The sequence below is a fragment of the Rhinolophus hipposideros genome, assembly GCF_964194185.1.
Source record: "Rhinolophus hipposideros genome assembly, chromosome: 2".
Classification (NCBI taxonomy): domain Eukaryota; kingdom Metazoa; phylum Chordata; class Mammalia; order Chiroptera; family Rhinolophidae; genus Rhinolophus; species Rhinolophus hipposideros.
The window spans coordinates 50563513-50590203 of record NC_138048.1 but is presented as its reverse complement, the minus strand read 5'-3'; the positions used below and the strand labels follow the sequence as shown (position 1 = coordinate 50590203).

General features: G+C 47.9%; 1 protein-coding gene across 4 annotated transcripts in view; it reads left to right on the top strand.

Moving 5' to 3' along the window:
* Positions 1–26691, top strand: part of HEG1 (heart development protein with EGF like domains 1) — a 94615-nt gene that overhangs the window by 6540 nt on the left and 61384 nt on the right. For 3 of the 4 annotated variants that reach the window (XM_081068744.1, XM_081068746.1, XM_081068747.1), the window contains exon 1: positions 4390–4863. The exons of the other annotated variant lie outside the window; for it this stretch is intronic. In XM_081068744.1, the coding sequence (XP_080924870.1) occupies positions 4536–4863 (328 nt within the window). In that variant the 5' untranslated portion in view covers positions 4390–4535. Of the gene's footprint in view, positions 1–4389; positions 4864–26691 lie in introns of those variants that run through there. 4 annotated transcript variants of the gene reach the window in all.

Below are 26691 nucleotides of genomic sequence, written 5' to 3'. Positions count from 1 at the left end.
GCCTCTGGCTTCACTCTCTTCCCTAGGTGATCCCTTTATGCTCCAGTCACCTTGGCTTTCTGTTAGTCCTTTACATGTATCTCAATCCCTCCTGCCTCAGGGCCTTGGCTCATACTCTTCCCGCTCTTCTTCGCCTGAGCAATAACCTACATATTAAGCTTTCAGACTGTGGCTCTAGCTCATGTTCACAGGGAAACTCAACACACCCTCCCTACTGCTGTGCTTTAGAGCACTTTCCACAGTGACACAGTTACATTTGTTACTGTCTGTCTTCTCTAAACCTTTCAGCTCTGTAAAGTCTGAGATTCATCCAACATCTAGCACAGTGCCAGGCGCCAAGTATTTCCATAGTAAATATGAGTTGAATGACTGAATAAAAGAAAGAAGCTACTATGTTGCGTCCTGGGGATACAAAGATGAATAAGAACTTCCCAGAAAGCAGATCCTATTGGGGGTGGGAGGGGACAAGCAGATGAGAGGATGAGTAAACAGACCTAGGGTGTAACAGGATGATGAGCACATAGCAGAGGAGCAGGCCAGAGGACACAGTGATGCCTGGGCCCAGCTCACCACCCCCAGATGAAGTTCATCCAGGTGTCTGTGACTGATCTCTCAGCCCTCACTGATCCCAGCCCTGTAATATTACTACTGTGCGGTGACCACTGCAACCCAGCCATCGCAATGCCACCCACACTGCCACAAATCCTACAGGGCACTGTCCTCAGGAACTGAGCACACTTCCAGTCGGATCAGAATGCAGTGTTATTAAAGGCTCTGGTTACAGTAAGAGCATCGTGTGAAGCGCTTCAGTCAGAAGAACTCCTGGTACCTTCCAGAGAGTGATCTCATCATATCCTCAGACCAACCCCAGGAAGCAGTGAAGAATAATGATTTTTCTCCCCACTGTACAGTTGGGGAGACTGAGGTCGATAGAGATCATTTGACTCGGCCAAGGAGTGAGAACAGCTCAGGAACAGAACTTGGAGATAACCCAAGGTCCTCTCTACAGGGTCTACCAGGCAGACCAGGCAGCAGAGGGGGACTCCTCAGGCCAAGGACGTGCCCAGCAGGAGCCTGCAGGCTTGTTTGCTTTGGTGCAGAAGCACATGACATCACCTCTTGGATCCACAGAATGTTAAAGCAGATGGGCCCTGAGACATCATATGACTCGTCATCCTTGTTTTATGAAGGAGGAAACTGAGGCCAGAGAGATGAATCTTCTTTACGCTCCCTTTCCTTTCCCTGCCTTACTGATATCAAGCAGCAGGGCAGAGACTGCTAGCTGTCTACCCAAATCCCTTGTTTGCCTTCATGGCTAGACTATATTTCCCATATACCTTTGCAGTTTGGTGAGGTATGTGACCATGTTCTCTCCAGTAAGATGTTAGAAGAAGCAAAACGTGCTCCTTTCAGGCCTGGCCCATCAAAACCTCCTATGTTCACATCTCCACGTTGTTTTCACCTCTGGCTGATTGGGATGTCAATTCCAAGGGCAACTTTGGAAGCCATACGTTAGAGAATGGCAGGGCTGCCATAGTGTGAATCCCTGAAAGACTGTATGGAGTCAGGTCACCCCACTGACCTGAACATCAGTGTTTAAGGCTATTAAGTGAACAAGAAGAATAAAACATCTATCCTGTAAAGCTGCTGCATTTGGGGGGCCTATTTGTTACTGCAGCCTAGCCTAAACCTAATCTAACTAACACAGGGACAGGAAAGTCTCTGCAAAAGCTCTGACTACATACAGTATTGGGTAGTGGAGACACTGGGCTCACTGCTGATTTCACTGTCAACCACTTTGGGGTGTTCCCACTCACCCCTCTGGAGAGTTTAGGAATGCCTGACTCCTAAGTCAGTCCAGAAATGTGATCTGAGCTGGCTTCCTGCCTGTTTCATTCTAGATCAATAGACTCCCAGGGCTGGAATGGATCTGAGATGTCATCTGACTTATCCCTTTGGGAAGGAAACACTGCAAATGTCCTTATACACCTGTTTCATACCTCCTTGCTACTGTGTTAGGTCTTTACTGAACCCTAAAACACTAGAGCTGGAGAACTCCTTCACAGTTATCTAGGACAATCTTTGTTTTACAGATGAGAAAACTGAGGCACAGGTCAGTTAAACAGTAGTAAAGGCAGGACAAGAAGCAAGGGGCCCAAGACCAGTTGACTATTCTTTTCAAGTGTCTCTCTGCCTCTAACTCTCTCTTGCTGTTTTCTCTTGTTCTGTCCTAGGAGGAGATGAAAAAGTGTTGGAGTCCATCTTTACTGTGATCCATCTTTCCAGGTTCTCCTTTGTCTCCCTCTCTTCAGGTTAAGCCCTAACCAGCTGGCCTGAACTTGGTCATTTCTCTCAGAGGGCAGAGAGAAGATTAGAGAGAGAGGACTCTGCACGCCTAAAGGGGAGGGACATGTGTGTGGCAGATCCACATTTGCTCCTTGGGCCTTGGTAGTGAAGGCAGAGTCTTTAGTGGGATCTCTAAATCTACACGAGAAGCCTCTAGGGACCATGAAACCCTTGAGCATGACTGGTTGCCTGGGATGGTACCCTGTGCTCTGAGAAATGTTCTCTGAGGGAGGGAGGGAGAGGCAGTGTTTTGGCTTGTGGGGGCTTGTCTGGCAGCATCTGGGCAGCTGGGTAGTCCTGCCTGTTAATAGGAGAGCAGGATCCAGAGAAATTGACTGGGGGCCATGAGAACAAACCAAGTTACCTACAGGAAGATCGTTGTATAGTACTTTCTTGGAAAGACCTGGAAATTCTATGTGAGAGCCCTGAAAACTTGGGTTTATTTTGTGGTTCTTATAAAATCAAATTGTTACTCTTCACTCCCATATTTAAGGTGAGCTTGTTTATACAGACCATCCTTACGTTTTCGTTTTCTGCCCAGTGACTCACTCGGACTGAGTCACCAGAAAGTAGGCCTAGGTCCATCATCAGCTACCCTGGACACCATGATCTGGTGGGTCATGGAGCTCTGGAGAACAGCAATTGAAAGGAGCAGAGAAATGGGGTGGAAAGACAGGCCTGAACAGTTTCCTGAACATCTGGTGGTCAGACAGGGGTCCCTAATGGAACTGAGAGATCCCCAAGGAGTTGCAGTATTCATTTCAGTTGAGACATTGCCTGGATTTTTGCAAATTCTGAATGGGACCAGAATTAATGATGCCACGTGGTCATTCACATATAAATCCCTTCCTCTTTGGGTCTAGCTTCAGAATCTTGAGCAAGTTATTTTCCCATTTTGAGCCCCTCTCTTCAGCTGGAAATGTAGAGGCTTGCAGCCCTTAAATTTAGACATTTTATCATTTATTTATTAGGAAGGGAGGGGATATGGACACAAATGAGACTTTATTTACCATGAAAATCTGTTTACATTAAATCTTTGCATCTCTCCTCTGAAGGTTTCCATTTAAAATTCAGTAATCTCTGTGCGTCATTTTGTTGAATTTGCGATCTGCAACCCTTTCCCTGGTTGAGTTTGCCCTAGCAGTGCCTGAATTCACAGTTTTCTTTTCCCTGCGGCCTGTTTGGGTGTCCTGGTGGTGACATTTCTGCAGAACTCTGGTGTGAGCCAAAGGCAGTGGTGGATGGGGATGGAATCCAGGCTTGAGAGGGCGCGGGGAAGGATGACTCCCGCGTTGGCTGCCGGGCGAGGTGTTAGGCTTGGCAACAGCGAACTCAGCGCCAATCCCTGAGGCCTGGAAAAGTAGTGGGGGGAAGGGGATGGGGGGGGCTTCAAATTAGTAGGGGACAGTGACGGGGCCGGGTGCAGAGCAGGGGCACAGGCTCTCCTTCTGTCGCATAACAAAGCACTTTGTTTAATCTAGTTAGTGCTAATCACCTAACCCAGCACCTGCTTGTCACCGATTAGCTGTGCATTTAAGGACTTGGAAATTCTGGTGCCCGATTCGGAAGACAAGGTTTCTCTAATTTTTCTCCAAATGGCAAAGCAATACGTGTGCGCGAGCGCGCGCGCGCGCGCGCGCGCGTGTGTCCAAAGTTGAGTGGTTCTGTGGCGGTCACCGCGGTCCCGGGCCGGCTGTGCGGGCGCCGCCCCCGCCCCCCTCCTGCCCTCTCCCCGCCCCCCTCCTGCCCTCTCCCCGCCCCCCTCCTGCCCTCTCCCCGCCCCCCTCCTGCCCTCTCCCCGCCCCCCTCCTGCCCTCTCCCCGCCCCCCTCCTGCCCTCTCCCCGCCCCCCTCTTGCCCTCTCCCCGCCCCCCTCCTGCCCTCTCCCCGCCCCCCAGCCCGGCCGCGCTCGGCGGGTGATGTCAACCCGCGGCGGAGCCTCCCGCCCCGCGACCCGCCCGGGCTAATTAGCATGTAGCGGCGCCGGGGCCGCCTCCGCCGCGCCCGCCAGGCCCCCGGCCGCCCGCCCGCGGCGCCCCACAACTTTTGAGGCGGGGACCGCGCTCGCAGCCTCACTTCGCGGACTTCCCGGGGCCTCCACGCCGTCCGCTGCCCGCTTCCCTCGCACCCGCGGCCGCCCCGCGCCGACCCCGCGCGCCGGGCATGTGAGCGCGGGCGGGCGCCGCCACCATGGCCTCGCCGCGCGCCTCGCGGTGGCCGCCGCCGCTGCTGCCGCTGCTGCTGCTCCTGCTGCTGCCGCCGCCCGCCCCCGGGACGCGGGGCCAAGCGCCCTTCGCCGCGCGCGGCACGCCGAGCGGGGCGCCCCTCGCTGGCGCGGAGCTGCCGCCCGAGCCCGAGCCCGAGCCCGGCCCGGAGCACGGTCTGCGGCCGCCGCCGCCCAGGGCGCCCCGGGAGCCCCGCGGGCCCGCGCCCCCCGGCCCCAACCGGACGGCCCTCGTGCCACACGCCGCGACGCAGCGGGGACCCCCGGGCCGGGCCCCGAGAGGCGGGAGCGCGGGTGAGTGAGAGCCGGGGACCGGACGCCGAGAGAGCCGCGGGCTGCGGGCGTGGGCGCGCCCCGGGCCGCACTCCCCGCCCTAGGCCCCTCCGTGCTGCTCCGCCCGGTGGGGGCTCCGCGTAGCCGGGCGTGCGTGGGACCCTGAGCGCGGCTGGGAGGGAGAGCAGCGGGAGGGGGGAGCGCATTTCTTAGGAGATTTCGCTGGTGTCTGGACTGGGGGGTGTGACCATCCTGTTCCCCCCCCCACCCCTTGGAAGAAAACTTATCTCCCTGGTGGACCCCGGAGCCCCCCATATACACACCTCCCTTAAAACGTGGAGGAGAACCCCCACACCTTTCAAAGTTTCTCTACCATTACGGAGTGATGACCTTCGGCGCGTGCATTCCCCAATCCCATTCTTTTCCTATATGTACAGAAATGGCCTCTCCAGGTGCAGAGCCTGACTTTCAAATATAAATAACTGGTTCTTTAAAGGTTCTAGCCCTTAGGATATTGTAAAGGACAAAGAATGTATTTGGAAACAGCACACTCTACAGTTTCACCCTAAAAGCTGAGGGACTGGGGGGGATGGGATGGGGCTTGGGGGTTGCAAGGTAGAACCCTTCCAAGGCAGACACTGACGCAGGACTGCCGCTGAGCCTTTTCCTCCCCTTTCCTTACATACATAGGCAGTGTGTGAACTCGGAGAAGGACCTGCCCATCCTCCTCTGGACCTTTTTATCCAGTTCCTTCTTTAGGTCTAGGAGAAATGCTGAGAACTGAGTGGAATTCCAACCATAATACTATTGTGACCTTGGGAAGATCACCTCTTTAGATCTCAGTTTCTCCATCTGTGAAATGGAAGTACTGATCCCCGTTCCTCCCAGCCTCCCAGCGATAATGTGACAAAATGAAAGTAAAAATAGTGAAAAATACTTTGACCGAAGTCAAGTATTGTGGTGGTGGTAGCCAGTGCCTTCCTGTGAGTGACAGGAGGCAGGTGCTCTCTTGGGGTTATCTGGAGAAGCAAGGTTGCTTGCAACACTCCGTTCTGATTTGGAGTTTAGGTGAAGGTTGAGAAGATTTCATCTTCCTAGTTGACACTTCATTTAAGTGTCTCAGGTCACACAGACTTTCTGGTATAGGAATTAGCATGCTTTGTTTAAGCTAGGGATGCTTTCTCTAATTAAATAAGAAAACATTTTTTAGAAATAATCAGATACCCCTGTAAAAACTCAATTCCAAATTCAGTAGTACTCCCATCACTGCAAACTGCATTGTCCTTGTGAATTTCTAAATCACTGGCACAAGACTGAGAAATTGAAGAACAGTAAGGGGAGGGAGAGGAAAAAGAAACTTCAAAAGACCTACTGGAGACACCCACGGTGACTCTGATTTTAGATGACTTACCACATATATCGTTTTAAGTTCCACGGGAAGGATTCAAGAACACAAGAGAGAACATTTCCTGCCTTTCTCGTGCTAGAAAAGTAATGGCAGGACACTAATATTTTGTGAGTTTTCTAAATGGAGAGTGGAATGCAGGGGATTGAGGCCATTTCAGAGGAAACTCCCGGGAACTGAAGGCAGGTTTGTCTAGCTGGTAATCAGCCTTTCTTAGCTGTGGAACCCCAACTTGTTAGGGGATGGGTGGGAGGGCTGCTCCCATGCCGGGTCCCTGGCAGGATGAGGCTGGCACTTGAGTCTCCTTCCTGTCATGGCTGGGAATCCCCACAGGTCACAGAGACCCATGTGTTACAGGGTGAGGGACGTTGGAGGAAACTGACTTAAGGGGGAATCCGCAAATAAAAACTGAGGCTGATCTCCTTTGGTACTCAGGGACCCCTCTCCCCTCTGCCTTAAGTGACCCACCTTTCCTCACAGGTGCCGCAGGTAATGCTGCTAGTCTTGGCTTTACAACCTTCCCAACTTGATTTATTTGGGGAGATGAGAGGGATGGAGGCTTCAGGTGTTTGAGATCGGGAGGAATGCACGTGAGAATCCCAGAGAGCAGGTAGGCAAGAGGCAGAATAGTCCAAAACTTCTCTTGTTTAAGAGGGTCTCTTCCTGGTGTCCCCAAGGAGTGTCTGCTGTTCAGCTGATCTAAGGGTAGATCTCAGGCGGGATGTTAGAACCGTGAGATTGGAACAGAGGAAATGCATTACCTGTTGAAAACTGCTAGAAGCTACAAACATGGCTGAGGATTCAGGCATGACCTGTGCTTGTTTTCCAGTGGTGGCTCAAACAGTGTCACTCGAGGGAAAAAGAAACAATGAACAAGAAAGCCAACATTACATGATTTCAGTGAGTCTGAGTTTCCTAATAACCTCCGAGGATTTTCTTTGGATCCTCTTTGATTGGCTACCATGTATCACAAGGTACAATCAGTTCTCTCCTACGGCAGCAAAGTCTCCATGCTAAAAAGGCTTCCCGAGGCCCTCTGGTCCACTCCACGTCCCATGTGGATGTCTGCCCTTTCATCACCCCTGACAGATGGCCATCTAGGCTGTGGACCAACGTTTTTTGTGTTGGGGCGCTGCTCCCTCCTGCTGGGAATGAGCCCAAGGTCTTACAAATAATGTGCTTCATTTGATTGTTGGGGAAACTGCCTGTAGTCTGCCAGGGTGCTAGTGGTCAGTGCCTAGAGCTCATGGCTTGGGCTTCCAAATACATGGGTGTCAGCCACAGGGAGCAGAGACGTCCTTTTCTACCCTGGGGCCTTTTCTAGCCCTTTTCCTCCTCTTGGCAGAGTTCGAGGTTCTCATTGTTGAGAAACCCTTGCGTACATTCTGTCTGTGGGTTGTTCGCCTGCATTAGACCGCAAGTCTCAGCACAGCAGCCCCCGCACCCCATAGCCATTGTAGCCTTTGTTAGGCTTTCACACCCACCTGTCACATGCTGGATGTTCAGCTGAACTTGTTGCTGGTGATTCAGCCCGTGGAGATAGGATGCCAAGTCCTGGAGGTTTTCTTTTTCTCGGTGTTTTTTAAACAATTCAGGGCTTCCAAGCCACAGTTCTAAGCTGATTTTTATATGCCTTATTTTTTGCAACTTACAGGCCATGCTTTAATTGTGAGATCTGCAGATGACAGGGGGAAAGAAGGCTTAAGTCATAATGAAAATCATTGCAGAAGGAAAGAACTTTCCCACCCAAAGGGGAAATGACGCTGAGTGGCCGAGCAGCCAGCCCAAGGAATAATCTTAGAAAAATGCAGCTCCCTAGAGTAAAGGAAGCACTGTGGGCCCAGCCTCTTCTGGGCTGTTACATAGCTGTCCCCTGAATTGCTGTAACTTTGTGGGCCAACTTTACCATTTAGCTGTAGCTGCTGGGAAAACCATTACAAAAGGTTGTGAAGACCCTTGTTGGGCAAGGGCTTGCCCCGCAGGCAAGGGAGAGGGGCTCTCTTCTAGGGTTTCTGCAGTAGCCAAGGCTGGGGGAGGGGGAAGGGGGTGGTGGGGATTCCTGAGAAGCCCGCTTGCTTTGATGGAGGGTGCCCCAAATAGAAGGAGGGGTGGGGGGAAAGGGACTGTCCGTGCTTGTGTATGTTTAAAAGCCACATCCTTTGAACCTTGCAAAAACCCTTTTATTGCTTCCCTCGGCATGTGTGCAAATGCTGAACTGGTATTTTCTCCAAGAGCTAAATGGTGTGGGTAGAGGGAGAAGGAAAGGTGTTTGATGCCCAGCTGGGCAGTGACTGCACTCCTAGTCCTGGAGAGCTGGGGAAGGAGCCCCTGCCCTCCCAGAGATCCCCTCTGCCTTCCAGCAGCCCTACCCAGCTGGCTGAAAACAGTGTTCTTGGAGTTAACTTGTCTCAGAGATGCTCAGAAGGAAAGCAAAGAACAGATGGCAGTTGAGGTTTTGTTTGTCACTTATTGCCTTCCTCAGTGGCTTCCCCTCTGCCCCCAGGCCCCTTTTGTATAAATGGGTGGTTTCAGCTGTAATGTATGTTCTTGCCTTCAAAGAATTCTAGGGAAGCAATAGGGAAGGAGATTAGTGTTGGTCTTTGGACTTCAAACCTTTCAGCATGTCAGTGTGGTCATTGCTTTCACGTTTTGCATCCCAGTTAACTCTCAAAACAATCCTGTGAGAGGTGGTATTTCTCTTTTACAGTCATGGAAACTGAAGCGCGGTGAGGTTAGATCACACTGTAGATGGAGGAGGCAGAATTTAAATTGATTTGACCAAATTGATTTGCTCTTTCCTCAATATCATGCAGCGTCTGTTTTCTCATTGGTATCGTAGGGTGAGAGTTGTTCTAGATCTCTAAGATCCTCTTCAGTGCATTCTTCTTCTGTTCTTCCTCCACTCCCTGCTCTCGCCCCTTTTTTGAGAGTAGGGACCAGGATTGAGTGAGAGATGGAATGCAGAGATGGCAGTGGTAATGGGGACTACCGACAGAGCAGAGATGCAAAATCAATTTGGGGGGAAATCGCTCAAGGCAATACCACATGTCTTTATACATATATAAAATGGTATTTTATAGGGAGATGGTAAATGATGCCCTATTTAAAGGGTGTGAATCCAGAGGTAGCTATGTTAATTATCAACCAAACTAAAATGAATTAGTAACACTCTTAACGGGCTCTCCTGGAAACATGGCTGATGCCATGAGGCAGTTGTTATGAATACCTAGTCACTAGGAGGAGAGGTTAAATGGTGCCCCTCTTCAGATCCTGTACGATTGTTTTCTTTTTAACATCTATGCCCTCTTTCACCCTCTTCGTTCATCTTGCGTGCAGAAACAAAGATGTTTCTATCCGGTCTATCTCCCGCCTTCTGTTGGAGTGTGGCAGATGGTTCATTCTGTGTTACGTTCGACTGATTTGTCCGCAAATATTTACAGAGCCCTTTCGGTGTATGAGGAACTGTGTCAGGCGATATGGAGGTTGTAGGGCAAGTCTATGTCTGATGCTTCCAGGGAACGGGTAGTCCTTTGGGGGCACACACATCAAAACTATAAAATCTGAATTGATGCCTTAGTGATTCATAAGGGAATGTCATGAGAAGAGCATACTGACCTAGGGAATGGTGTGGGTAGAGACAGGCTGCATGCAGCATGCAGAGGTGGGGGGGCTCCTGGCGTGGGGAGCCTGGGAGACGTTGGGGAGAAGGAAGGAGTTGACTAGGTGTGGACACACACAGAGGTGGGGAGGGTATTGGCATCAGCAAAATTCCAAATATTGAAAAGCTCAAGACTTTTTAAATGGAGGCGGTCCATAGCCAGGAAGCCAGGGGTTGAGGAGAGGAGAGGACTTGGGGAGACTAGTTAGGCTCCACAATAACTGGAGTCATTGAAGACTGTCATCTCATCCGGGCACGATCCAAGTTAAAAGGAAAGGGGAGATGGGGAGTGTGATGCCTGAGGAAAGGCCATTGGATTTGATTCTGAGAGGTTTAGGGGAGCCTTGAAGAGCGCAGGGAGACAGCCAGTGTGGACTTCCTTGGGCCAAGTTTAAGAAAGAGGCCAATCAGAGTGAGCCAGAACTCTTCACACCACCGCCCAAACCAGTTAACTGCCCACTCTTCCCACGTCAGGGATTGGCACCACAATCCACCTGATCACTTAAAGGAGAAGTCTAGAAGCCGCCCTCCATTCCTCTCCTTTCCTCACCCTCTACATTTTTTTTTGTTTCCAACTCCAGTTGATTCTGTTTCTAGAATCTATCACGAATCTGCCCTCTTTGTCTCCACTACTCTTTTCTGTTCTCCCTGCATCCACTCCTGCTCTCCCTCTAATCCGCCCTCGCAAAAGCCCAAGTGATCTTCTTAAGATGTAATTCAGGTCACCTCACGATCAGGCTGAAAACCCTCCAAAGGCTTTGCATTGTACTTAGAATAAAATCCAGACTCCCTGCTGGAATGCAGGGTCCACAGGCTCTGACCCTGCCAACCCTCTGGCCCCTTCTTGTTCCACTCCCCTCTTCTAATCACACTAGACGGCTGTTTCTACATGCAAACTCCTCCCTATCTTAGAGACCAGGCACATGGTGTCCCCCTGCCTGTAGTGGGACCAGCCCTCCAGGCAGCGAAATGCCCTACGGCCAGAACAAGCGTGAATGTTTTAGGATTGGAGAGAAGGACGGCCACAGTGGCAGGATCACGTTAGGGCGATGAGAACCACAGTAAAGAGGTCAGATTTTCTTCCAGGTGCCATGGGGGTGTTTTAGCAGAGAAGTGATGTGGAGAGTAGACTGGGAGAAGACAAGAGGAAGTGAGGGTGGGAAGCCAGGGCTAGTTTGGTGCCTGACCCGTGGTAAGCACTTGTGGTATTTGTCGAATAAATGACCGCTAAAAGGGAAAATGAGTGCAGATATAAAAGTCAGAGGTGGAAAGAGGAATTCATGCTTGCAGTAAACTCTGTCTGAGTTGACTTCACGTTCCTGGATCACCAAGACCCGGGGTAGGGCAGCCAGTACCTTCCTCATGCTTTACACCCTAGTGCAGTAGGGCAGTGCACTAGACAGTCTTTCTCTCTGAGTGAGGGAGAGGGCAGAAGGGTTGCCATGGGAGCAGAGGCCTGTATCCTTGCTGTGGTGTGGGGTGCCCCGGCTCGGGTGCTGCTGTGGTGCGGGAATCTCTGGGGTGTAGAGTTTGGATGTACATGTGTGGAGTGTTTGCCTTTTGCTGACTGGGTTCCTGCTTCCCGCGTTGGCCCAGGAGTTTGTCAGACAGCGAGCATGCTTCTCCTTCGTCAGGCAGGCGGCCCCTCCCGCCCCGACATTTGTTTCCCCTGCCAGACCAGGGACCGACCCTCAGCCCAGAGAAGCCTGGCTTGCCATCAGTCAACAGTGAGGCCATGAGATGATATTTTTGAGTTAGGCTCAGGATAAAGGGCTTGCATTTTGGTGGTTTCAAGCTGCATGGTCATCTTTGCTTTTCAAAAATTATAGCATTTATTTTTTTCTGATTGTAAACATTTTATGTGTTTATCATACAATTTGGAAGATAAAGGGGAAAACAACAAATAAAATATCACCTATATTCCAACTACAAGAAGTATATTAAAACATCAGTAATCGTTTCTCATTTACAGGGAATATAAAATGTTACATATATCCATATGAATATCCAGACTAGATACTGTTCCATTATACCATAACTTTTATGCAGCATAAAAGTTATGTATTTGTATCTGATTATTTCCTTAGTGTTATTTGTATCTGATTATTTCCTTAGTGTTATTTCCTGGATAGGGAAAATTTAAAGATTCCTGACAGTAATACCAAATGGTTCCTTAGAATTGTACCAAATTACACTTTTGCCAGTGTTGTAAGATTGTGTACCTCTCACCACACTCTGTTTGTCACCTGATGTTTTGATAAAAACAGAGCACTTTTCTCCTACCTTTCTTTTTTACCCAGATATGTTCTGATGGTGTGTGTGTGTGTGTGGTGGAGTGGCCAGTCACAGTCTCACTCTGCTCAGCCCCGTTTCCGGAAGCTTCTGGGGCTCTCCCTCATCCTCTGGTCTGATGCAAGTTGAAGAGAGACCGTTTCAGTGGGTGACTGACTTTGCAGCGTGTCTGATAATCAGGAAGCGTGGCCACTGCTGATAGTGGGTTTCTCCAGAGCAGTCCAGCAAGCCCTCTACCTGGACGCGTTGAAGTTACTACATCCGGGCAGGAGGCAGCCTGGCAAAGTGCTTTGGCAAAGTGGCCAAGCAGAAAGGAAACAGTGTTTTAGAAGGAACTGCAATGCAAAATTTGGGATGGGGCAAGAGAATGCCACAGGGGCCTGTGTCTTTCTAAATTAGAACCAGTTCATTGGCAGAAATTGTTCCTTTCAGTTGTGGAGTACTGGGCAAAATTTGATTTTTGTTTTGGGTTTATAAGAACATTTTGAGGATTCTTGACTCAGGGTTAGAAGGGACCTGAAAAGATTTATCTTTATTCATTAAATAATGGAAAAGCCGATTTCCAAAATAAGGAACAAAGGGAAGGCTCTTCATTTTCCTTCAGAGTGCCCACTCTTGCCCCATCTACCGTGGTTGATTTCCAGCCAGAGTCAGTAAATTTCACTTTGTGCTCAGGATTCGAGGTCGCCTTAAATTAGGAGATTATTTGACAAATCTAGACGCTTCCAATCGAGTGATGTGGTGGCCCCAGCTCAGACATTGACATTCCTGGGAAGGTTCTGGAAACCAGTGAGGCAGTTTCACAACCATCCTCATGACAGAGCTGTAGTTGGGCTGGAAATGTGCTCCAGCAACCCGAAATGGCTAGAAGTGAAAGCTGGTCCAGAAGGTCAGGTTTTGGCTCTGCCACTTACTTACAATGTGAGCAAATCCCATCCACTTCTAGCCCTCCATTTTTTTTTTATCTGTGAAATGAAGGGTTGGTTCATCCATGCTGAAAGCTCCATTCCTGAGAGGGCCCATCTTTATCCTGTGAACCTCCCGACTTCCCTGATGCTGGCAGGAAGTGTGAGGAGACTCAACAGCTGGTTCTTAGCTCGGGGTCCAGGAGCTGCGGGAGTCTGTGTGGGGGATGAGGAAAAGGGCCTCACAGAGGCTCTGCGTGTACATCTGGGAGCTCACCACACCTCCAGCAACTAGAGAGGAAGCACCAGATTATATCCGTTTCTGTTCCTTATTGCCTGGCACAGACTTCAACCCAGGGAGGCCCTGTCAACATGGGGCCACCAGCTGCCCAGGTGGTGCTGTAGCAATGCTGGCACCAACATACGATCTAAGGACTCCTGTGATAAGATCTCTTAAGGAGCTGCCAAGACCATAGGCTAAGTCTACAGAGGCTGTTAAAAATGGGCTCCTTCCTTTTGCTTTACATTCTAGTTCTGGGGTACTTGTCCTTCACCGAACTATTCTGGCTTCCCTGTCGTGTAAAAGTATTTGAGGAAAGCTCACAGGTCAGATGGTGTTCTGGTGACTCTGTGTTCTGGGTCCTGGGGTTGTTGGGGAGCTTGAAGGAGAGGTTTTGACCTTGCTGGAGACCCTGAATAACGATGGCCCCCAGTTCTCTGTGCTGGGAAGGAGCGGGGCTGCTGGAGACAAGGAGCTAGATCTGATAAGTTTGAAGAATTTCTGCTCAGGGTCTTTGCTAAGTTGGGAAATGAAGACCAGGGAGGAAGATGAGTGATGAGAAGAGAGCAAAGACTAAGATCAAGCTTGCCAGCTGGCTCTGCCACCACCCTAGGCCGTCTGGACAGAAGCAGTCACATTGAAGGAAGGAGTAGCAAGAATCCAGGGGAGAGATGCCCGGTTGTAATCAGGAATGTTGTTCCTTGTGCAAGGGCGTGACTAGTGTTTGTCGTACATTAGGCCAGTATTGGAAACCACTCCATTTTCCTTCCCTGGCTGGCAGGTAGGAGGAGATGGAAACAGACTCTACTTGGGGATGAGTTTCAGTCCTGTAGCCTCTGGGGCCACCAGGGCAATTGTTGCTGCCATGTGGCGAGACTTTTTCTGGGATCATCTTTTGCCAGGGTGTGGGCTTTGCCGTCACAGACCTGGGGAGGTCCTGGTTGGGTGTCAGACTGTCTCAGTTCAACTCCAACAGTGCCACTTGCCAGCTATGGGACCTTGGTAGATTATTCCGCCTCGCTGTGCCATCAGTTTCTTACCTGTCAAATGGGCTATTCATAGGCCTTGCTCAGGGAATGTAAGTGCCCCCTGTGCCCTGTAAAGCAGGTTGCTCTGTGCCTGGGCAGGAGAGCTCTGTAAATACTGGCAATGGTGATGCTACTGAAACCAGTGCCTGTTTATCTGGACCATTGTATTGACGATAGCACCCCCTCCACTTGGTCAGGGGACAAGTTCGAGTTCCCCTTCTAAGGACCTCTGTTACCTGGTCCTCCCTCACCCTGGACCCCTGCCAACCTCACCCCTTGGTATTCCTAGAACTCTCTCTCCATCCTTAGCTTCATGTGCAGAGAGGAAAGTGCAAGATTTGTAGTGAGAAAAACTAAGTGCTGCAGCCCCTGCCTATAACCATCTGAAGAGACCAGATTACACATGAAATAATTAGGATTCAATAAAAACAGTATGTGAGGTGTTGCCACAAAATAAGAAGCCTTTAAAAATCGATCCTTCTGGGACCTCCGTGGGCAGTGAGTGTTCTCCTCCGGTGAGAACCTTTGCAGGTTATTGACACACACCTCAAAAGCATTTGCAGGAGCTGGGAGCCTCCTTTATAGCCAGTGCGTGGGCCACAAGCAACCCACGGGTGTTTCTTTGTGATTAAACCACTTCCTGGATCCAAGATGGGGTCTCCCATCTTAATCTCCTGCATCAGTCACTAGATTGGGCTTTGATTTTTCGTCTGTTTCTAAAAGAATCCAAATCCATTATGAAGGGGTGAAAATGTGTCATGATTCAGGAAAGCCAAGAGAATATTCGACAGGCTGTATTGAAAATCCAAGAATTTTAGAAAACAGCTTGAGCAATTACAGCATTGTTGGAATATAAGTATGTCTTAGTGGGACCTCTTTGAAGAGGGTCATCCATGCTAGGAAGATAGATTCTTGTGGTTTGTTAGGAATTATGTATAGTCACGCCTCCTGGTAATGAAGTGCTGCTGTCTGTAGCCACTGGCAGAGGTAGGGAAGGGAGATGCCAGTGGTGGGTCAAAAGTTCTGCCAGGGTCGGAGGACTTTTGGTCTTAACCCCTTCGCTTTCTAGCTACGTGACATTAGCTGCCTTATGTCTCTGGGTCTTACTTTCCATGTGTTAAAAATGGGGATAATAGTATCTATCTTGCTACCTTAACAAGGCTTTTGAGGAAGAACAAATATAATTATGACTGTGAAAGCACTTTATTTATTTATTTATTTTTAAGGAGGGTGCAGCTCACAGTGGCCCATGTGCGGCTCGAACCAGCAACCTTGGTGTTATTAGCACCACGTTCTAACCGACGAAGCTAACCGGCCACCCCCGAAAGCACTTTTAATTGTAGACATAGCAACTAATTTGAGTCATAGTATGCGTTGGCTTTGACCATGGGCAAGACATTTCTGTCTCGGAGCCTGTCTCCATGTCTGTCAAATGGAGATGATGATCTCAGTTCTGTCCACTTCCCAGTGTTGTTGTAGGGGTGGAATGAATTAATCCGCATGGACAAGCTTTGTAAACATGCGTGCGCTGTGTGTGTGTTTGTCATTAATGTCTCCCAGAACACAGAGACGTCATGATTACCCCGAGTGAGGTGGGGCTTCATGAAGAAGGTAGATGCAGGAGGATGAGTGGAAAGTTGCCGAGGAGGTGGAGAATGGGAGAACATTCTAGGAAATCTCAACGGCCTTTTGCAGTCCTCCCTCCCTTTGTCCTCTCAGCTGCCTCTGGTTGCCACGAAGAGCTCTTTTCCATCTCCTCTCCCTCCCCCCACCACTGGGGTGATCTTCCCAGTTCTTCCCTTGACCTACCTCCAGCTCAGATCAGTGGACATTTATTGAGTCCCTCCTATGAACCACAGTCTCTCATAGGGACGTGGAAATATAATCAAATAAGTTATCATTGTATAACAAGATAAAACAATAGCCAAGAGGGAGAGTTCTGTCTGGGGAAGACTTCTTGGAAGTGGTCGCCCCTGAGCTGGTTGTGAGAAATGAGTCAGATTTTGCCAGAAGGCCAAAGGAAAGGGAGTGAATGAAGCATTCTAGGTGGGGAGGATTGCAGGAATGGAGCTCAGCTTCACCTGTTTTCCCTGAGTGGGTGATTCCCAGAACTGTCTTTCTTCTGTTCAGAAATCCAGTTCTCTGCCTTCAGATGCCTGCCAGACATACATACATGTTTATATGCTTCACTTTCAACACAATGGATGATGATTATACATGCAGATATGTCACCCCTTCCTTTTCCCAAACCCATCCTCCCTTTGCTTATTAATGGTCCCATTAATCTCTCTGCTGCACATTCAAAACGTCAACCATCTTTGTCTTGCCTCCATTTCTTCCCTTTTCTTAGTCACATGTAATCACCATCAGCTCTTCCTTTCCTCCTTCACTCTGTCCTCCCTCCTCCCCTGTCTTCCTTTCCTCTTCTGCATGCTGTCAGTACACTTAATTACATTAGGACAGTGGGCTACATAGGCTGTCAACATGTAATATCCCGTTTGCGTCATGAGACTGCAGTGTGGGTCCGGGTGTCTGGAGAGAGGTCCTGGAAGCCCACCTGAGGGGTCTGCCTCCTGCTTTCTGACTTTCCTTGTCAGAAAATGTTGCCTGTTCTCTGGAGCTCTTGGTCTTTGTTTTGCTCTTTCCTTTTTATCCTTCATTTTTCTCAATTCCCATATTTATTTTAACTGTAGTAGGACACACCTGGGTTTGGGTCCCATTCTACTATTGACTTAATCTCACTACACCTCAGTTTCCTTGTCAGAAAAGCAGGGATAATAATGGTACCTACCTCCCGAGCTGTCATAAAGATTAACTGGGACAATCCATGTGTCCGTTGGCACCTGCAGGGAGCAAATGCCACGCACATTTGGGCTGCCATAATAATAAGCCTAATGGTTACCTGACTCTGGTAGGTGTCTTTTAAAAAAATTCTCCCTAGCTTTGTTTCTCCCTCTCTCTGTAAATTTCTCCCTTTTGTTTTATTTCTCTTCTCAGCCCCCTTCCTTTCTTCTCCCTCTGCTTTCTCTCTTTTTCTTAACCTGGGTATGGCATACAACTGACTTTTAAAATAATTGGTTATATTTGAGTCAAGGGTCAGCTTTCCCACTGTTAATTTTAAAAGCCTATTAGTAAACTTTTAATTTATCTCTTTAAATAGATTTCACTCATACAAGCCCCGAGGGTCCTGGTGGGCCCACTGTGAGCATCCCCCGGTGACAACAGTGACCCTGCTGCCTTCCCTGTCCCAGTCCAGGCCTCTGGCCCCTTTTCCCGTGACATCATTTCACAAGTACGTTTTCTAACATTGTCAACTTTCTAGATAAAAGATGTTTCTGTGATTTCCTTAGAGTCCAGGGCCACTTCACACAGGTCTGTAGAATACATGAACCGCAGAACTTATAAAAGTCAGCCGCCAAGGCCGAGTGACTGTTTAAAGCCCAGGGCCCCATCGTGCAGTTCGCCCCTCGCCCTCCCCTGCAGCGGGCCCCTCTTCCTGCCCCCTCCTCCCGCCCTCCACCCCCCTTCCTCCTCGGAACCAGGATGTTTTTCCTTGCCTTTTTATTGTTTCGCTAACCTGGCAGGCCTCCTTTGGTGGAGCCCTGCCACCAAGCTTCCTCTCTGGGTGTGAGCGCATATTAGGGTGACAACACAAGAGAAAGGGAGGTCTGCTCCCCTTCCCCGGTCGCCCCACCTTCGCCACCCCCACCCGGCACCACAGGGAGCTTCCCTTTGCTAAAGAGCCTCCTCTTCAGCCCCTCTGCTGAGTGTTTCTTTTTCAAAGGCTGAAGGGGACTAAGGAAACATAGGCACAAGGTAGACACGCCACCCCCCCAAACCCTCCCCACACAGGGTAGGCACCCCCACAGAAAGCCTTTTTGTTTACTTATTTAATTGAACGGGAATCTTCTGACTTTGGACTCTAGGGCTTTGTCTCAAGGATTTGTTTTTCTGAAGCCTATAGAATTATTTTTAAAGCAAAGAGCTTGAGGTCACTTGAGGGACCTTCATCTTTCACTCCTGCCTGGGTAGGCTGCCTCAGTCATCGCCCCCAGGCCACCTCAGGGGTGAGTCCATTTCTGGAAACCTGACCCCGGACTCAGGTCAGCCAGTCTCTGCGGCCGGCCTTACTCCCCACAGGATGATCAGTGGGACAAAACCTGACTGTCTCACAGGGAGGGGAGGATAATACATCTTGTAAACTTCATACTTTTCATTACTTGAGGCTGTTCCAGGGGAATTTTTTTTTTTAAATCAGATCATCGATCTCAAGTCCAAATACTTCTCACTGTATATGGTTTTCCTTAGGGCCGCTCCTTTCAAGGCAAGAACAAGGAAGGAAACGAAACTCCCCATGAGCCCTGGACAGTTCAGATCAAGGGCTGAGCCTTTTGTTCACACAAACTCATTTGGCTCCTAACCTCCCTCCACCCAGAATCATTACATCCGCAGCAGCGTTTCAAAACACAGCCCAGAGTGACCCAGTTGAGGAGGCGGCTGCCTTTCTGGTGAGGTCGCAGCCACCTTCCCCCTATGCCCCCAAGGTTCCTGCGTGCCCCAAAATATCCCACTGGTCACCATCCGGCCTGAAATCCCCCTCATTTAGAGGATTCCAGGGGTGAACGCAGTGAGGCCAGGAAGGCCCTGATGAAAGCGGGCCTCGATCTGGAGGGCAGGGTGGCAGCCAGGAAGGGAGGATGGTAGGCATTCTGGTCTCAGCCCTGTGCCCTCCAGACTCCGAGGGCACCCTCTGCCACCCTCTGCCACACTGGGCCACTTCTCACTCCCCAATGGCACTGTAGGGCTTTACTTACATGATTCAGCACTCTTGGAAGCAGTCAGCTCCTCGAGATAGATTGCACCTTGTCTTGTGTGTGGTTGATGCTCAGGAAAAATCTATTGTTTTATTGTGGTAAAATATACATAACAAACTACCATTTTAACCATTTTTAAGTGTACAAGTCATTGGCATTGAGCACATTCACAGTGTTGTACAAACATCACCGTTTCCAGAACTTTAACAGTGCTTTAACTTTTCCTTCCTTTAACAGTCTGAATAATATTCCATTGTATGTAAATACATTTTGTTTATCCATCTGTGGATGGATGGGCACTTGGTTTGCTTCCACTTTTTGGCTGTCATGAACAATGCTTCGACAAACTTTGGTGGACAACTATCGGTTTGGTTCCCTGCTTTCAATTCTTTTGTGTATGTACCTAGCCCTGGAATGGCTGGATTATATGGTAAATCTAGTTTTACATTTTTGAGGAATTGCCAAACTGTTTTCCACAGTGCCTGCACCATTTTCCATTCTACCAGCAACGCCAGAAGTTTTCCGTTTCTCCTCATCCTTCTCAGCATTTGTTGTTTTCCAGTTTTTTGACTGATAGCCATCCTCAGGAGCATGAAACATGTCTTTGAATTTATAGATGCCGCTCACTGGCTATATGGTGGATTTGGAACTGTTACTGTCCCTCTTGGGCCCAGTCCTCTCACCTCAGGGTCAGACTAGTTGGTTCCTGTGGTCTCTAAGGAGAGGGATGGGGGCACCAAAGACAACCCAGACAATTTCTCAACTTGGACCAGAATGAAGGATACAAACACTATGATGCTGGCTGGTGATAAAGGCCACATGCCCTACATTAGTGTGGGAAGAGCTGGCTGAGCTGCTTCTCATTCCTCCCTGGTTTTCATGTGGGTGGCTACTTAGGAAAGACACGGGAATGAAAGAGCTGGCTTTCATCTCTACTCTGCCACTTATTTGGGGGTTACCCTTGGCCCGTCACCTCCATACTGAGCTTCAGCCTTCTCTTCTGTAAAGTGGGTAAGAATTCCTGTCCTGCTCGCCACTCAGAATGTCAGGATACAATCGGTTAATTTAGGCCCTCGAAATTATCCCTATAGACCAGGGGTGTCCAAACTTTTTTCAGCGTTTTTCACCAAGGGCCATATGTGGTAAAATACACAATCAGCCGGGCCACTCACTCAAGGTGAAGTACGTATTGCCTCACCTGGTTTATTTAAGTAAACTAAATATATTTTTGGAATTTGCTGCGGGCCAATTAAAAATGGATTGTGGGCCGCAGTTGGCCCATGGGCCGCTGTTTGGACACCCCTGCTATAGACAGTGCTTTGAAAATTATAAACATCTCTAAGAATAGGAGCATAATTTCATTCTCCCATACATTTTCTGTGGACAGTGTCTTGCTCCTCTTGCGGTGTACAGCATACCAAAAGGGGAATTAAAAAGGGAGAGTACTAGCAGTCTCTTTTTAAAAAGCTGTCTTCTCCCCTCCCTACGTGAACAATTGAATCTTAAGAACATTTGGAAAAATTACAAAGAAACCTGCTATCACAGGTATAAGATCCACGCTGGTCTGTAGAACAGCTCTCCTAAGAGCGGTTCCTAGGTTGAGGATCCCAGGAAAGCTGTAAGGGGGAGGCAGGGATGGAGAATTCCGTAGCTGAGGGTCAGTGTCTTACTGTTCCAGAGCCTTCTCCTGATGAGCCTTCATCCCTAGCAATCTCACCGTCATCTTCCATCTACCAAGTGACACTCTGTAAAGTCCTGGGGACTTTGGTTGACTGGTCTCTTCTTGCAGTCCTGGTGTCCTCTGCTGCGTCTCAGCTCTTACGCCTTCCTGGCCCCTACTTTTAATTTTGTTCTGTCCTTCCCTTGTCATCGGTGTCTTTCGCTGGCTCTTCTCCTCCCTCCAAATTCAAGTTTCCCTTAATTCAGTCTTTGGCCCTTGCTTATTCCTTCATATGTCCTCTCCTTGTCCTTCCTTCTAATCCATGATCCCTAATCTTTAACTGCCTGTTGGACATTTCCACTTGGAAGTCACAACCTCACTCCAAATTTCACATTTTGAACACGGACTTTTCCTGTCCCTCGAACTCGTTCTCCATTCTGCCTCCACTCTTTCTTAATGTCCGTCTTCTCATTACCCAGGAGAGTCCTCTCTGAGCTTGAAGCTGATGTAAACGTCCTCTTATGCAGTCTTCCAGCTAATAACATGCAGCTGTTGTGAAGCCAGGTCTGTCTGATTCCAAAGCCCATGTGACTCCTACCGTCTCCTTCCTCTCAGGGAGAAACAGGGCAGTGCAGAGGCTTTACGGCTGACATTTGAAGGCCAGTGGGACATTTCTGTCTCTGCTCACTGGTCAGGTCTTTAAAGCTCCATGTCATGGAGTTAACTGGGGTGTGGTGGAAAGACACCGGGGTTCAGATTGGGTCTCTGTCATTGAGCACGCGACCTTGACCTTGACTAGTCACTTAATCTTTCTGCCCCTCAGTTTCCCCATGTGCCCGTGATACCCACTTGACCGGCCAACATGTGCATTAAATGAGATAGCACATGTGAAAACACTTAGCACTTGGTGGGGAAATCTGATTCTACAGAGAGGGAAGTGAAAAGAAAGGGCTGGTGCTTCAACTCTGTGTCCCAGAAGCCGGAGGTTGTAGCTGGCAGCACTTGACACAGGGTCTGCTGCAGTCGTAGGCGGTGCGGTGTGGAGGCGGTTAGGCCCTCTGGGAGGAAATTGCCTCTTTGGATGACACAGAGCAGTCTCCGTACACGCCCACTCCACTGCACAGAAACAATGAAGTTGAAAAACCCCAAATCATGAGGTAGGTGGGTGGTGAGGAGCTGACCTGTAGCAGCTGCTACCTGGGAAATCCTACTCCCGAGCTGTGCTAGCGTCCCTGACGATGTTTGTTCACAAACAGATGTTTCGGAACATTAAAACACTACAGAAGTGGAAGTTGTCAACTTGGGAGAAAATAACAAGGCAAAGGAATAAAATTCTTGTTAATTTAATCTCCATTCATGGTACAAGGGAAAGTGATGGCCTGACACAGGGAGCTGAGTGCAGAGGGAAGGATGGTATTGCCAGCTCAAAAGATACCCGTGAACTGGGACATCCATAGTTCAACATGGGACTAGTTGGTGTGGTTCCCCCCCACCATGTGGGGTGGGGTGGTGGGTTAAGCAGTTGTCTCCAAGCATCAGGGGAGGGGGATGGGTGAGGTGAGTAGTGCCTCAGGGTGCTCCCTCCTACCCCAGAAGCTTCCCCTGAGTGGTGTGGCACAGCTCCTTCTCCTCATTCCCCATTTGTCCCAGGCTCCGCAGCCTGAGGCATCCCTTCTGTCCTTTTCTCCAGGGCCATGTCTCTTCTCCACCAAGAGTCAGATCGGGTTCTCCGATACCTCCCCCTGCATGTGGTACGTCCTGTTGAGTCCTATCCACTTGACTCCAAATTCCTCTCCCACTCAGGGCCTCCACCTGTGCTGAAATAAGAGCCACAGCACAAACAAGATTCAACCACAGTAACCTAAGCAATTGAGGACTTCTGAAAGGATTTGTCCTTTGACTTCAGTACATGTTTTAGCATGTGACCCATTGTTCTCCCTGAGATACAACACGGAATGCTGTAAAAGCACGTGCGTGTTCACAACCCAGACCTCGAGTGGTAGAGGGGCTGGGCCTGCTTTGTGAATGCTGTTTCTGAGGAATACTTCCTACCGTAGCCAATACAAGAGGTAGAAGGGCATCCAAAGTGAAACGGGACAGTGGGATACTGTTGCTTTGGAACCCCAGGACAGTGATGTCGGGGGCTTCTCATGCCAGAGGTGGTGGCGGCCCTCACCCTGTGCCCCCAAGTTCTCCCTGCACTTGTTAGGTGAGTGTCCTGGAGCAGAGCTAGAGGGAGCACCAGCTGCCCCAGCAGCCGCTCAGCTAGCCTCGGACCTTTCAGCGCACTGCGCTCCTCACTTCCAGGGGGGCCTGGGGATCTGGGTGCTATGGGGGATTTCTCCTCCGGTACCAGCTCTGATCTGCTGCCTGGAGAAGGATTGGGAGACTGAGCCATGAGTCATCAGCAGGGCCCACCCAAGTCATCCCCACATCTGTTTGTTAAAAGTTAATAGATCTAAGTCCATTTAATAGCTCTAATGTGTATGGTGCTGTACCAGATACTGTTGAGAGCTCTCACGTGTGTACTGTGTTACAGCCCAGAGAGGTAGGTCCTGTTACTGTCCCCGTTTTACAGGTGAGGAAGCCAAGGCGCTGAGAAATGCAGTATCTCGTCGGAGGTCATAGGGCATGTAAGGTAGAGCCAGAAGTCTCCCTCAGACAGCCTGACTTGAACCACAGTCTCTGTGTTCCTCACTGCCTCTCATGAAGAACTGAATTTCTAGATCCAGGCATGGAGCTAGAAGCAGGCTCTTTTTCTTCTAGAGGGGAGGATCTTTGCACAGAGAACACGGATTCATAGGGTGTGGGTAAAGCAAGCAACTTTTTATGCTGCCTCCTGTGTGTAGGGAAAGAAAGTGAAAGATCCTTAGATAAAGAGGGACACTAAAGGTAAGAGTTTCTCACCAGTTTAGGCAGCTATGGCCCCCGTGATGAAGGGGAAGAGAGTAGAGGTGGCACCACAAGCCAGCAGGTCTCTGAGGACAGCAGGGCCTGACAGTGGCAGCCTAGCCAGGAGTGTGTCTTGTTTCTAGCTGCTCTGGGGAGATGGGCACTGGCACCTCTCCTTGATCAGGCCACCAGCTAAGGCCACAACTGATGCTGAGAGTGGTGAGGTGTCTAGAGGCCACGTGGCCCAGACACAAGGAAACTCATCAGTCCTTCAGCTGGGCAGTGAAAGGCCACTCACCTGCTTATGTTTCCGCATGGCACAGGAGACCAAACCCGCACACTGTCTTATTAGCAAGTTGCATGAGCCCACTTTATATTTAACTATACAGGCTTCCCCTACCTTAGGGGGCAGGTCTGGGGGACAAAGAAAGCCCATTACAAGGTGGCTTCCACACCAGGAGTCCTTTCACCAAGATACCAACTTTTTTGGTTCTTTTCTTAGGAGACACATTTTTTTTTTTAACATGTGTTTTTAATAACATGGGATCATATGGTCCATACCATTTTATAATTTACGTTTTCACTTGACAATAGAAGGTGAGTATAATACATATCTAAAACTGTATCAATAATATATTTTGGTCAGTTTTTTAAAAAATTTATTGTTTTGTAATTAAGTTAACCAACTCCCTATTGTAGAAATTTAGGTTATTTCCAATTTTCGTTATTATAAACGATGCTGTGATAAACTTCCTAGTGCCTGAAACTTTGTGTACTTCCTTAATAATTTCCTTGGAATTAATTTCCAGAAATGGAATTCCTAGGTCAAAATATCTGCCTATTTTTAAGGCTTGTGCAATGGATTGCTAACTTTCTCATTGTAAAGTATGTGCTATTTCATTCTTACCAACACTGCGTGTAGGTGTCCGTTTTCTATACCTGCAATGACTGTAGATATTATAACTTTTTAAATCTTTGCCAATTTGATAGGAAAATCGCATATATAAAAATTTGAAAATGTCAAACTAGAAAAGTTTGGCTTTGTATTTTATTTCTTTCCTACAGTCCTTTCATATGTTTATTCTCCACTTACACATTTTCTTTTGTGTACTGCACATTCGTGTTCTTTGTCTATGAGATGTATATCGTAGGAATTTGAGAGTTCTTCACGTATTAAGAATGCTGAACTTTTATCATGCACGACAGACATTTATGCTGATTTGTTATTCATCTTTTTTTAATTTTTTGTTTTTATCACACTTATACATACTTTAAAGATCAACTGTGTTTTATAAGGTTATTATAAAAACTCTGATTACTTCTACCATCATCATTTCCTGCTTCCCAGAATCAACCACTTTCAACCCTTTTAACTTCTTTTTAGTAATTACATCCATATCTCTAAATAACATGCTTCTATTGCTATTTATTGATTTTTTTTTTTTTGGTTTTGGTTTTAGGCAATATTCATTGATTTCTCTCCATGGAAATTTTGTATCATTTCAAGCAACATCATTCAGAAGTTATACACTCCTATTTCTATTCCTTCAGGTTAGATTGAGGAACTTAAAAGTGCATTTTTGACAGAATTTAAAGTTACCCTTCTACACAACATGATTCTCATCATCCCCTCCCAACTTATGTTATCCAGGATTTGCTCTGTATTGTTTTATTATTCCCTAAATGAGAAATTATTTTTATAAATTCAGTATTTCTTTAGAATTATGCACGCACTTAACATTTTCTTTCGTCATTATTTCTTGTTGTATCTTATAGCTTTCATCTAGGGTTGTTTTTTTTCTGCTTGCAATAAATCCTCCATAATTTCTTTTAGTGGACATGGGTGATAAACTCAAATTTGACTGAAAATATTTCTATTTTAAAGTAGTCTCAAGATGTTTTTCAAAGCTAGTTTTGTTGAGTATTCAATTCTACATTTTTTTCTCTCAGCACATTGAAAACATTTGCCTACTGTCTTTTGGCTTTCATGGTTGTGGTTGAGAAATCAGCTGTTAGTCTAATTGTCATCTTCTGTAGCTGATTTGTCACTTTTTCCTTTCGTAGTTTTTAAGACCTAATATTTATTCTGTGATTTTCTGCAGTTTTACTGTGATAGGGGTTTATATTTCCTTTTTATTTAGCTTTCCAGGATTTATTTGGCTTCCTTAGTCTGAGGACTCATACTTTTTATTAGTTCTGGAAATTCTCAGCCATTACCTTTTTGAATGTTGTCATTTCTCTTTTTCCTCTCTTCTCCTAGAACTCTGTTTTTTTTTATTAGTTTCATGTGCACAAGACAAGGTAATACTTAGACGTTCATCATTTATATCCCTCACACTGTGGACCCCCCTCCCCCCATCCTAGAACTCTAGTTAGATATATGTTGGACTCTCACTCTATCTTCCTTGTATTTTCACCTCTTTTTCATATTTTCTATCGTTATATAGCATCTGGGCATTTTCTTGTCATCTGTCTTGCAATTCTTAATTCTCTTTTTGGCCATATCTAATCTGCTAATGAGTTTCCTAATTTCAGGTTTTTTTTCATTTCTAGAATTTCCATTTAGATTTCTTTCAAATGTTTTTGGCCATTATATAGTCTCTTTTTCTCTCCTTTTCATTATCTAATTTCTTTTCATGCAGTTTTATATACTTATATTTTTTGTCTGATAACTCCAATATTTGCTTGTCCAGTTTGCTGACTTTTGCCCATGGATGCCTTTTTACCTTGTATATTTTGTGATTTTTGACCGCGATCTTTTATTACTAGAATTTTATCAGTGAATGACAAAATTAGATTGAAGGTATATTCATCTAGAGAGTATTCACATTTGTTTCTGTCAAGTACTTGGAGGCATTGTATCTCAAAACCACTTTTCCACCCCATTAATAGAGTGTGTGTGTGTGTGTGTGTGT